Below are 12,190 nucleotides of genomic sequence, written 5' to 3'. Positions count from 1 at the left end.
AGATTGTATACCTCGCCGACTAACCATTGGTCATGATGCGGACACGTTTACGATCAAGACAGGGGGATGGTTCTGCTTCACTAAGAAGTAACCTTGGTGTGGCTCAGGGTGATATTGTTAACATCCCGCCTGAACCCCTGTTCATAATGCCGATACGAGGACGGGGGCGACTAGGTCTGGATGAATCAACATGGGGAACAAACATGGGGATGCCTCTGCTTCAGTAACGACTAACCTTTCCGCGGCTCAAGAACATGGGGATTCCATCCCTGCTGATCCACTGTTCGTAATGCCGGAACCAAGTCATGATGAATCGAACAAACAAAACGGAAAGGTGGTTGCCTCTTCTTCAGTAAAGAGTATCCTGGGTGCGGCTCAGAAACATGGGGCTTCCATTCCTATGGAACCACTGTTCGTAATGCCAGAACCAAGTCATGATGAATCGAACAAACATGATGGAAAGGTGGCTGCCTCTTCTTCAATAAGAAATAACCAACATCAATGTCAGCAACCAATTGTTAAAAAACCGACGGAACAGCAGTTTAAAATGCCATCACTCTGGTTTCACTAGTAGATGGATGCGGATTTGAGTCCATTCCTATACCAGACAATGTTACAACTAAATACATACACGCCAACCGGTCATTTGTAAACGTAAGTTAATCCTTGTAATGTTTCCATCTAGCTATGTTTGATAGATTACATAATATTGATTGCTACAAGTGACAACGGTTGGACGGTTGTAGGTAACCACAACACTAGTAGATTCACTTTTAAGGCAAATTGCTGGACTGACCGCCGTAGCCCAAAATCGGTCGCTGGAGGCAAGGGACATAATGTTAAACATCAAACGGCTTCATGTGAGTTTTGTAGAATATGTATGGCACAGGTAAATTATGTTGCACGAGTCTGACTGTCACGTTTGTCAATTGCTATATACCAGGAAATTGATGTCATGGAGAAGAAAAGAGAGATCCAACGGCACTTGAACGAATTACATGGGCTTCCAAGGTTATTTAGTGGCCGTGGTTACATGCGATTACATGGATTGGTTAAGCTGTCTTGAAGATGCTATATTTACCACTTTCATGACTGCAATAATGTTTTAGCTCTTAATTTTTTTAATCTTAATGTCAAGCTGGAACGTAGCGGAGTCTTCCAAACTGCAGACATGACGAGGAATGTTAAAGAATCAAAATGCGGCGAGTTCCATTTCATAGAGAATGGGAATGATAAGGAAGCAAGTGACGAATCAGAAGGAGATTTGAATGCGACAACGGATAATACATCACCGGAGAGTAAAACCGGGTTCACTTCAGACAGTGAAGATGGGACAGAGACTACTCATACTTCGCAACACCCGCGTGAGGAAAATAGTTATGTGTTCTGTGATAAGCTAACAATGGACGTGTTGAAGAGGGATCGCAAATCATATATTGATACCTCCATGGATGTTATATATGGAATGCCTAAGAGAACACGATCTGGCTGACAGGGGAATCTGAAAACAAATAAAATTCAATAGTGTGTTATTATGCAGTTATTGTGAGGACATGTTGGGCTGTATTCATACATTTTAACATTTCATCGTCAATGTTTACTTTCAGAATATAGCATTCATTCTGTTCATTTGTTCCTCACCTACTTCAAGAGATAAACACCAACTTTATAAGAATTTAGTCAGAATTTAGTAAGAATTTAGTAGCCTTTATATACATGATCAACTGTCATAAAAGCTAAGAAAATAAAACAAAACTAGAATGCGTAAATTGATGAGCCGCCTAAAATCATCTGTGACCCCTTCTCCGACGGTGAGAGCGAGACTTCCTTCCCTTTGGAATATTGTCACAGTTAGCTGAGTCTGCTTCATCATATGTGTGAATGCCGACCGGTTTTGTAGGAATAGAACGCTCTGTTTGCTTTAAACCTGCTGCTTCTTTCATTGACTTCAGCTTTTCATTCTTGGGATCCTTCACAATTGACAAGGACACCACACTCCTCTCGTGAATAGATTGAAACTGAGACGGTACTTCACCGAACCCTTGCATCTGCTTCATTACATAAACACCACTGTCAAAGCGATCAACGTTGTTCTTGCTTACGTTGAGATTATCTATCTGGAATGACCGAATATGGTAGCAAGTGTCCCTCGGTCTTGTCATATCATTGGAAAACACTTTATGGAGAAATTTCATCTACAGTTAAACAAAATAATGTATTCTCAGTTTATAAAAAAACATGGAACCTTAGAAGCCCAAAAGTCCAAAATAAAATATTACCACACATATTGCCATATTGAGCCTTCTACTTTCAAAATACGTTCTGGTTGAAGCCGATATATCTTGTTGTTTGGTGTCCCAAATCTCAACCACTTTAGCAGCAGGTCTCGTTACCAGCAAAAACCAGTGGTTCGATGTCACATCAAGCAAAGGGACAAGGATCTAGATCAAGAAAGTACTTCTTTGGTTATCAGCCCTTCAAGGTAATTAATTTGTTGTATTTAAATAATTTAAATACCTTGGAGCAATGTTTGAAACGCCTGTTAAACCTGTGTAACCCGCATTCTTCAATGATGGTTGTCATCCAATTTCGTCGTGTAGTCAGTTTTGAATCACAAGCTCGTTCCTGTTAAACAACAATGCCAAAGTCCATTTTCAACATATAATTGCACTGAGGGGAATAACATAGAATTGAAATAACATGTTCATCATACCCCGAAACTGGCGGGTAGGAACCAAGAGTCTGAGTGCTTGTCCGACAAGTAAGCCGCCCAGATGTTCATCACCTGGAAATGAATGTTTCCGCTTCACATTTATACTCTGCTGCTATATATCATTCTTCCTACCCCGCTTATAAAAGCGATAATACAATGACATACCTTGGGGTAAATTTTGTTACTAGGTCGCAGATAGTCAATTTCAGATTTTGTCAAGATAATGTCGCAAAAACTGGCGACTACGTAACTGCATGAATATGTAACATGAGACTCACATCTTTACTATATATCATTCTTATCATTATACAATGAAATAGTTCAAATAGATGCATTACCTAGAGTCATCCACTCCTTTGCAAGGTTCCCGGAACACAAAGTTCAACAAAGTCCAGTCTGGAAGTGTCATTTCTCCTTTTATCGAGAAATCTAATCCCCTTTGTGCAACAGGGCCCTCATCTGATGTTGCAGGAGAATGTTGGTCACCTTATGTTGATGGTGTAGTTGTTTCATAAATTGGCGAAAGGTGTCGGTGTTCCAGTGTCCCGATATCCATACCAATGTTTGTTAGATCATTACTAGGGTCACATGTACGATTCTCGAGCCAATCGGTATCCTTTTCTTCAGTTAAAAATTCAGTCTTGATTGTGTTCACTATTGCTCTTCATACACCCCCCAATTATAGCACGTCAATCATCAAACTCCCCGTACTTTCTAATTTCTCTTCCATGCTGTCCAAAAGTTAACTCAGCCTCTCAATCTGCTTGTTCACAGCATCCATTCTAGACCTGGCATTTGAGTCGTCTTCCGATCTGGTTTGGTCAGCCGTGGTGGATAGAATCAGTGTCTCTGGAATATCACCTGTTCTGCAAACTTCAACAGAGCAGGTGTGGAATCCACCATGTCCTATGATCCATTCTATCATACTCTTGCACTTGGTTGGTGTCCACGCAACAACCGGATGCAACGTTTTACAAACAATTGTGGTGCTGCATTTAAGTGAATCAAAGTAGAATAATTGTAGGAATACCATGCAGCCATTCATGTGACCAGACCTATTTTTCTGATACGACAGCACCCCATCCAATAGATGTCGACAACACAGTGATGCCCAGTTCTTTGTGTTAATGGATGTTGGATGACGCAATGCAATTAGGAACTTCTTATCAACCCTGCCGGGGCTTGTGGGGCACAACATTGTGCTAAGAGCGTACAATACAAAGCTTATTTTGAATATGTCGTCGGTCTCCTCCCTTTCGACCACAATTTCCAACAGTCTCTTCATATTAATATATTTCTCTTTGTAATTTCATTCATATCATTGACCTCTAAACATCCATTAAGCTCTACTGGTGTCCCCCCGTTCTTCACACCCATCACGCGTGTGATGTCAAGCTCAGCTATGGGTACGGTCATCTCGTTAATGTAGCAATTAGTTGGTCGCACCTCTATGTTGTCCACCAGCATTTGGCATATCTCCATGTTCAGTTTGTTGCAGCCTATCTTCCGTAGCGCGACAAATCCCATTTCATCCACTGCTGTCCTCTTACTGACTGATAACCCCTCACAGGTTGCCTTGAAATCTTTTGGATTGCACCCGGTTTTTATATCCATCGGTTTTTGCTGCCAAATTATGTTTATAACTATCATTCTCACATATATTTCGAAACGATTCAAAAAAACATTGACAATTTCAATCTAATCATATTCAACTATGTATTTACAACCGCTTACCAGTTTTTCAGTACACAACCTTCTGCGTTTAACCAGAACATCATCTCCGTTCATTTTCTATCAACTGTAAACACGAACACGGCGCTTTAAACATGTGAAATTGAATCAATCATAGTAACATATCAAAGATAGTAACATATAGATCTAGAATTACCTTCAGCTGATCGCGAACACAAATACAAAGCGCTCTGGGTTGCAATACCTATGCTTAGCCACCGCCGCCGCTGATGGTGGATCTGGTCTACTGGATCAAATTCACTATATCAAATAGAATTACCTTTAGCTGACCGGCGAACACAAATCCTCACTTCCAATTTTGCCAGAGCTGGGATTGAGTTTGGATTTTCAATATGAATACATATACTAACCAACCTCCACCGCTGCCCGATATGTTGTTTGGTCGTATACTTTTCACAATGTCCCTCTTGGTAATTGCACACGTTAAGAGCGTTGACTACAACCACGTGCAGAACACAAGAGGGTGGTAAGAATGGGTTTACCAGCGTGCCTACCCCACCAACTGACGCCCTTGGTTTTCTCCGTTTTCCTCTGGTTAAGTGCCACGTCAGCACTATGGTGCTAGTGAAGTTTCACTATAGTGTATGTAATACGCTCCAGTTAACTTGGTTCTATAGAGTATCGCTTACTCTATTAGTTCAAAGTTTGTGTTTCTCTTTATAAAGTAGTATGTCAAACAAACCAACACGAGCTTTCATTTTCATTTGGAAGATAATCAACCCCTTTGAGATTTGAATGAAAACAACAAGTTATCGCACTTAGTACATCTCCATTTTACTTTTTAACATGTTTAAAAACATAAATAGATCTCCACTCTTACAAAAATGCTTTAAACTGTCTTTCACGATTAAGCAAACAAAACAAACATAAAACTTAATCAATCTCTATGGTCTTCTTAAGCAACGATGATCTTGGAGAAGAAGAAGAGCTAGCAAGTATGCCAACATGAAAGAATTTTCCTGCGAAAGTCTAAACATGGGAATTTCAAAGTCGGTTATTGGGTTATGTGCCTCTGTGTTGATTAAATCAATTCATAGTTCTCCACCTCAATCTAGAATATGTTCAAGCTTAAATTGCTTTCATGCCAAACTCTGAATTGCAAGGAATTGAAAACTTCGAGCATTACCATAAAATTGAAACCATACAACTCAGCTCAAAACATTATGACATCTATTAACATTATCTCCTCTTGCTAAGATGAAAACAAATATGACCAAACCCAAAAGCAAGCCCAAAACATGCAATTGCTTCTCTGCATCTTTGTTTTAACAAAGAAATCAAATTCATGGTGGCGTTCTTTCCATCTTTGTTGGAGTATGAACTGTTTGGGGCTCCACCAAAGTCTGACCATAGCTCATCTTTTTTCTTAATAAGGCCGGAAAATATTTGCGATGGATTTCAGCGTCTTAGTATACAATTTGCCGATGTATAACACAATTGGTACTGTGTCATTTTATGTCCCCGTTAAGCAGATAGCAGATTGAATCTGAGTTATTCAATGGTTTTTGATTTAACAATATGAGTTTTTGATGTCTTTGTATGTCTTTTCATATAAGTTGCCAAGTCAAATAAAAGTATGTATATATTGGAGGTTTACATAGCAAATTGGAGGTGTAATTAGAACCTCCCAATATCTAAACCATAAATAAAAAAGTACGTCTCATTATGACTAAACACAAAAGTTTGTCGCTCCTATCATAATACACTGAAGGTTCAACGCACTCGTATATGAGTCGTGTAACACTGTTACTAATACAACTGATTGCCCTAATGCACCTTAAAGTTTAAGTGATTTTCCTACAAACGATCCATAAATTAGACTCCTAAACTCTCCATTCCATTTTCTAGGTACCACCTCAATACCTCATAAATGTTTTTTTTTTTTGGCTAATTAAATTCAAAATATTCCCTTCTTAATACCCAAATTTGAAACCAATCATGGTCCAAAATCTCTACACAACAATATACACAATATAAAAGAGTAAATTGTCATTTTAAACAAAAAATCCCTAATAATCATGCAATAAAAACCTTAGATTATCCTCTTCATTTTCTCATATCTTCAATCATCACGAAAACCCAAACATCTCATGAGATTTGACGATTCTTTACGAGAAAATCAACCATACTCATCGGGGGATAGCTGGTAAACCAACCGAAAAGATTTGGGAGGACCAATGGGACTAGTCACCGGCAAGTCCAAACCAAGTCTCTAACAAGACAAAGATATTACCACCCAAGGAAGAAATTTTTTTTGTTTTTTTTCACCTAACGATATATCTTTCTCTCCCCAGTATTTTTCATCCGAAACTCACGATATTTCGCGATAACTATTAATATCTCGCGATATTTTGGAAATCCCGGAGAAACTTTTAAATCCCGCCGAGCCGAAAATTTTCCCGCCTGCTTGGCTGCTTAACGGGGCCCTGCTTCCCCGCCGAAATATTTGACCCCAAAAGGGTGTTTGACTGGCTGGCTGGCTGTGCTTTGCACATGCATGGTCATGTGCTGCCTTTCCTTCTCCTCCACGTGTCCTCCTCTAATAAATAAAAAGAGATTCGAACCTTGTTTGGGTTGATACAAGGCTAAACCTTACTAACCATTCAACTTGTTTATCTTAGTATCTTTACAATATATATTGGTTTTTTTTTTTGAATCTAAAAAGTAAAAACTTAGATAAATGTCTAATCCCCAACTAATTTTTTACCTATACTTCTATAAAGAAAAAAAATTGTTTTTTTACCTACACTTCTTAATTTATTTTTAATATATCTACCTTTAAAAAAAATTCATTTATAACTACCTAAACTTTTAATAATTATTAACGGTTCAGTACTAACATTTTTACCTTAACTTACTACAACTCCCTATAAATTAATGTTTATTCAAGGTTTTCATTTCAAATATAATATATAATATAGAAACAAGCATCTCTTAAAGTTTGGTTTAAAATTTCCTTCAATTTTCTCATTTTTTTACTGCAATCGATATTTCCCTGAAATTTCAGTCAAAATTTCTATATTTTAGAAGGTCGAAATTTCCGTAATCACTGAAATTTTCTTCCTTGTTACCACCACAGTAAATTAATACTCAAAGATCTAGTGTGTTCCTTTCCCTTTAACTTGGGAAGAGAATATCAGCTTTCATTTTCGTCTTCATTTTGTGCTTAATTTCCTTTGAGGCTCTCATCATAATGACTGCAATACAATCAGATTTGTTGAGAAGCAAAATAGAGAAAAGGAAGAAAGAAAAGCCAAGCAGGACCAAAGTTACCAAACCACATCTTCTCTGTATATAAACCTTCTTTGTTTTAATCTCAAACTCTCACTAACCGACCACACTTTCAAGTTTCTAAATTTCCCACAAAGCCCAAGCTCTTGGCTTGGTTTTTTGCTTTCAGATTCTTCTAACTTTCTCATCCCCTTCCCTTGTTTGGTTGCAAACAACACAAGACAAGTTCTTTTGTTTTGGAGCATTAAGTTTGGAAAGCAGAGGAGATTGTTGGGTTTTGGTTGGTGTTGACTGAGTTCAGCTGAGAATATCAATGGATGCATTCAGATTCTTACAATGAACAGTGGAATTCATTCAATTCCATTGAAAGTTGTAGTAATCTGTTTCAGGTAGGACAAAAATATTCTTATTGAATTGCTATTTTTTTCAAAAAGTTTTAGCAACTTAATTGCGGTTTACTTGTTTACTTATCTGGATATGATTTCTCATTTTGCAGGATGATTCTAAGTTCCGTTGCGAATTTTCCTCTGGTGTAAAGGTATAATCATTTCCTTTTTGTTTTCTCTGATTTTTATCCAGAAAGAAGCATGACTAGTTGAAATTTATTATTTATGAGAAATCTTATGGAATCTTAACCTTTCAAAACCATTTAGAGCTATCTTTTTGTTCTGTACCGTTAATCATCCAACCATAAGTCATATTCTTGACAAATAAATTTAACTTGCAGACAATTGCAACAGTCTCTGTCGAATCAGGAGTAATTCAGTTTGGATCCACTGAAAAGGTAGTTGAATGAGAGCATCTAGCTTTATACATATTTTCTTAACTTGGTTATGTCAACATTCTTATGATCGAAAGAGAACATGTTCCCCAAATCGAGTCTCTTAATATGGTAGCTTATATAAGAGTTGCAGTATAACAACACTAAGGTATTCCTTTTTTGTTTTGTTTTGTTTTCCTCAGATTATGGAGAGGCTGGAGTTTTTAGACGAAACAAAAAGGGTGTTCCAGGAGATCAAAAATCTTCATGGGATTATTCCTCTGGCAAGTGAACCTTCATGTTTGAACAATGAAGCCAACGATCTAAATGAATTATTTGCTTCCTTAATTTCATCTGCAAACTTTCATGGAGACATTGCCAACATACTTGGTGATAAATCTAAAGATCTAGGAGGAAATTGTTTATCTCCAATGAATTTACAGTCTACAGCATCTGATGACATGGGCTCAGCTGATAAAACCCTGTGGTGTAGTACATGGAGTACTGAACATTCTTTGTTGGCTTCATATGACCCACATTTGGCATCTGATATTGGGGTACAGGATTCTCTTAAGACTTGCAGAAACACAGCTCAAGACTCAACTCTCATTCAAGGAAGCTGTGGATATCAGATGGATAATCAGCAACATCTACAGGGATACCCTGTAGAGTTTAACCGAGCTGGTTGTATTACAGATGTTTCCAGATCACTCATGGATGATCTTTCTCAGTGGTTTGCTGCTTCCCCAGAACAGGACTTCAATGGCATTAAAACCATAATGAATGGTGACCTGTCACCAGTGTTTGAAAGTACTTTGGTGTCGCCTAGTCTGGTTAAAGGTGATACCTTTATCAACCTACCAATTGAGCATCCCGCAACTTCTATGCAAAGTTCCATCACGAATGCATTCAGTGCTGATGCTCATGAGAAATCTGTGATCATTCAGAGTTCTGGAAATGATTTGTTTAATGGTTTGGGAACAGATCGCGGGTGTGGTCAAGTCCGCGAGTGGGAAGATAGTATACTGTCAGTAGTTAGTGGTGACTGCTTGGCTGCCGGAACTGATTTGACCAAAGAGGCGGAAGTTGGTTCTGCGGCTGGCCCCCGGAGGGGGTTATTCTCGGAATTAGGACTAGAAGAGCTTCTAAATGGAATGAATACTACTTCCAGCTCTATGACTAAATGCAGTCTAGAAGACCAATTATCCACCAGGAAAAGGAAATTAGAAAGTTCATCTGTGGGCACTAATCAGGTACGATTAGCAAGGCTTGCTGGTTCTGGAGGGAGCATGCATTTGACGAGACCTTTGTATAACTTGGACAAGACAAACTGTCTTGTACCAAAGAAAGAGGTTCTCCCAAAATCACAGGTGGGCTTATGGATCGATGATAGTTATAGTGTCAATGCTAGAAGTATGTCTCAAGCAAAACCACAGAAGGCTGAGGATCACACAAAGACCGCCAAGAAGAGGGCAAAGCCTGGAGAGAGTACTCGACCAAGGCCCAAGGATCGTCAGCAGATCCAAGACCGTATTAAAGACTTGAGGGGGATGATCCCCAACGGTGGCAAGGTACTTACTTATGCTTTCAGTGGATACAAATGGGAAGGGTGTTTTATTTTCATATTATACAATTTATCTCTAAAATTATAGTTTGACATTCATACATATTGTTAATGAAGCAGTGTAGCATTGACTATTTGCTGGACCGCACCATCAAGTACATGATTTTCTTGCAAGGTTTGACGAAACATGCTGATAAGCTTAAACAACCTCATGAGCCAAAGGTTAGTTGATTTGGTTATTACTGTTATATGAAGGATAAGCCTGAACAATTTTTAGTTGATTTGGTTATTACTGTTATATGAAGGATAAGCCTGAACAATTTTATGTATGATGTTTCTTAACAAATGTGATACTAATTTGCATTTCAAATTGTAACTGACTGGAAAGGAGAATGGTGTGGTTCTAAAAGATCACAGCAGTAGATCTGGTGGTAACAATACTTGGGCATTAGCAGTTGAGGGTCAAAATGTGGTTTGCCCTATACTCGTTGAGGACCTTAGTACACCTGGTCAAATGGTTATTGAGGTATGTCAAAGACACATGGATGAAAGTTTTCTTCAAGAGTTTTGACAACCCTAATGTTCAGCCCCTCCTGACTGCAATATCTATTATCTCTTGCAGATCCTCTGTGAGGAGCGTGGTTTCTTTCTTGAGTTAGCAGACGAAATCCGGGGCTTTGGGTTGAATATCTTGAAGGGGGTGATGGAGAGCCGAGAGGATAAGATATGGGCACGCTTCATCGTTGAGGTGAAGCTCTAAAAGATAAATATATTACTGATGTTAGGGCAACTAGGCATACAACCAGGATAGAATTGTTTTGGTCCCTTGTCCGGCTTCTTCAGCAAAGTGGTACCAGTGTGGTTGATCCAACCAGTCGGCCCAACAATGTAGTAGACACTGGGTTTCCTCCTGTATTGGATAGTTTCCAGCCATGTAGTTTTCCTCCTCCCATCAGCTTGACATGAGATTCGAAACACTTTCGAGTGCTGCTGGAGTACCTTGAGCATTACTTTCGAGGGTATGCAATGATAGGTGTTATCAGCTTGACATGAGATTCGAAACACTTTCGAGTGCTGCTGGAGTACCTTGAGCATTACTTTCAAGGGTATGCAATGATAGGTGTTCTGGTGATGGAAAAGGTGATTGGCTACCATCCCATCGCCAATTGCCTTAGAAGTAGTTGTGAGGTGTGCATAATGTTAAGAAAAAAGAGATTAGGATGTGATGTGCCTTCAAAAATTGTTGGTGCTGGTAATTAGTTCCCAATTAGGAAAGGCTGTGCAAGGCATATAACCATGATCATATGTTCATAACATGGTGAACTGGAGTCTGCGCAGCCTCCTGTTCTCTTAGTAGTCGGGATTTCATGTTTATATCTTCAACCAGATTATAAACTCAGCAGTAGTAGGCTGATCACTGATTTGTTTTCTTGGCCTTTATGTTGTGGCGTAATATTATTATAGTAATGATGGAATGTTGTCACTTCTCTCTCTGATTCTCTCTGTCAGACACAAAAATATGCAAATACAGATCCACAAGACATGTTCTGGGTTGGAAGGACTTGAATTTCATTGCCCTATAGACCAGAAAACATCAATCTTAATCTCAAACACCATTTAAGTGAATCTATTAGACGATTTACAAGATGTATATACAATCAGTTTTGGCTTGACTAGTACCCGAGACGAAACCAAAATGAAGAAAGTTTTCGCCATAAGTATATCTGTTTACCTGATACTTTTGAAGGAACACTGAATATTAGCTTGATGAACACATTGTGTTCAATTTTTGCATAAAGTGATATCAGCCCAGTTTTAACTTCTCATCTCCTTTCTTACTCTTGCTGTGATTAGTACAAATGTGTTCGATCTTTGATCAGTATCCTTCACCTCATCCAAAGCAAGATGACTGTCTAATGATTTGATACAGTACTAGTTGGCTTTAAATTTGTTCTTTTTACATTGGAGAATCTTTTATGTTTTTATTTTTTTGTTGGACAAATATATCTTTGGATTTGTGTATCAGTGTTTGCATATACTGTTCAACTGTTAAACTGTAGTCTGTAGAGTATCATCAATCATCACGCACTAGAATTATCATACGCTTAGACATTTTATCATTAGGTACACATCTGACTGATGCACAGTTGAAAAGTAGGCTTGATGACTG

The 12,190-nt window shown here is 38.5% G+C and overlaps 2 protein-coding genes across 2 annotated transcripts; one reads left to right on the top strand and one right to left on the bottom strand.

Moving 5' to 3' along the window:
• Positions 1–1,689: 1,689 nt before the first annotated feature.
• LOC101296653 lies at positions 1,690–4,019 on the bottom strand. Its single transcript, XM_004297067.1, has 6 exons — positions 3,052–4,019; positions 2,879–2,963; positions 2,714–2,785; positions 2,518–2,625; positions 2,280–2,441; positions 1,690–2,195 (listed from the first exon to the last, which is right to left on the bottom strand). The coding sequence occupies exons 1-6, from the start codon at positions 3,120–3,122 to the stop codon at positions 1,788–1,790; spliced, it is 906 nt and encodes a 301-aa protein (XP_004297115.1). The 5' UTR covers positions 3,123–4,019; the 3' UTR covers positions 1,690–1,787.
• A 3,994-nt stretch (positions 4,020–8,013) lies between these two features.
• Positions 8,014–10,780, top strand: LOC101304963. The gene is made up of 7 exons (XM_004298232.1): positions 8,014–8,085; positions 8,193–8,234; positions 8,424–8,480; positions 8,660–10,027; positions 10,141–10,242; positions 10,409–10,546; positions 10,643–10,780. Exons 1-7 carry the CDS (start codon positions 8,014–8,016, stop codon positions 10,778–10,780), a joined length of 1,917 nt encoding a protein of 638 aa, XP_004298280.1.
• The last annotated feature ends 1,410 nt before the right edge of the window (positions 10,781–12,190 follow it).

This window comes from Fragaria vesca, linkage group LG4 (genome assembly GCF_000184155.1).
Source record: "Fragaria vesca subsp. vesca linkage group LG4, FraVesHawaii_1.0, whole genome shotgun sequence".
Classification (NCBI taxonomy): domain Eukaryota; kingdom Viridiplantae; phylum Streptophyta; class Magnoliopsida; order Rosales; family Rosaceae; genus Fragaria; species Fragaria vesca.
The sequence above is the reverse complement of the archived record's forward strand: the minus strand, read 5'-3'. Positions and strand labels throughout refer to the sequence as shown.

Coding starts and splice junctions, on each gene's coding strand:
- LOC101296653 (XM_004297067.1), bottom strand. CDS start 3,122: ATGACACTTCCAGACTGGACTTTGTTGAACTTTGTGTTCCGGGAACCT. Junction 2,626..2,713: donor TCCTACCCGCCAGTTTCGGG/GTATGATGAACA, acceptor GTTGTTTAACAG/GAACGAGCTTGTGATTCAAA. Junction 2,196..2,279: donor TCAATATGGCAATATGTGTG/GTAATATTTTAT, acceptor GTTTAACTGTAG/ATGAAATTTCTCCATAAAGT.
- LOC101304963 (XM_004298232.1), top strand. CDS start 8,014: ATGCATTCAGATTCTTACAATGAACAGTGGAATTCATTCAATTCCATT. Junction 8,086..8,192: donor GTTGTAGTAATCTGTTTCAG/GTAGGACAAAAA, acceptor CTCATTTTGCAG/GATGATTCTAAGTTCCGTTG. Junction 8,481..8,659: donor AGTTTGGATCCACTGAAAAG/GTAGTTGAATGA, acceptor TGTTTTCCTCAG/ATTATGGAGAGGCTGGAGTT.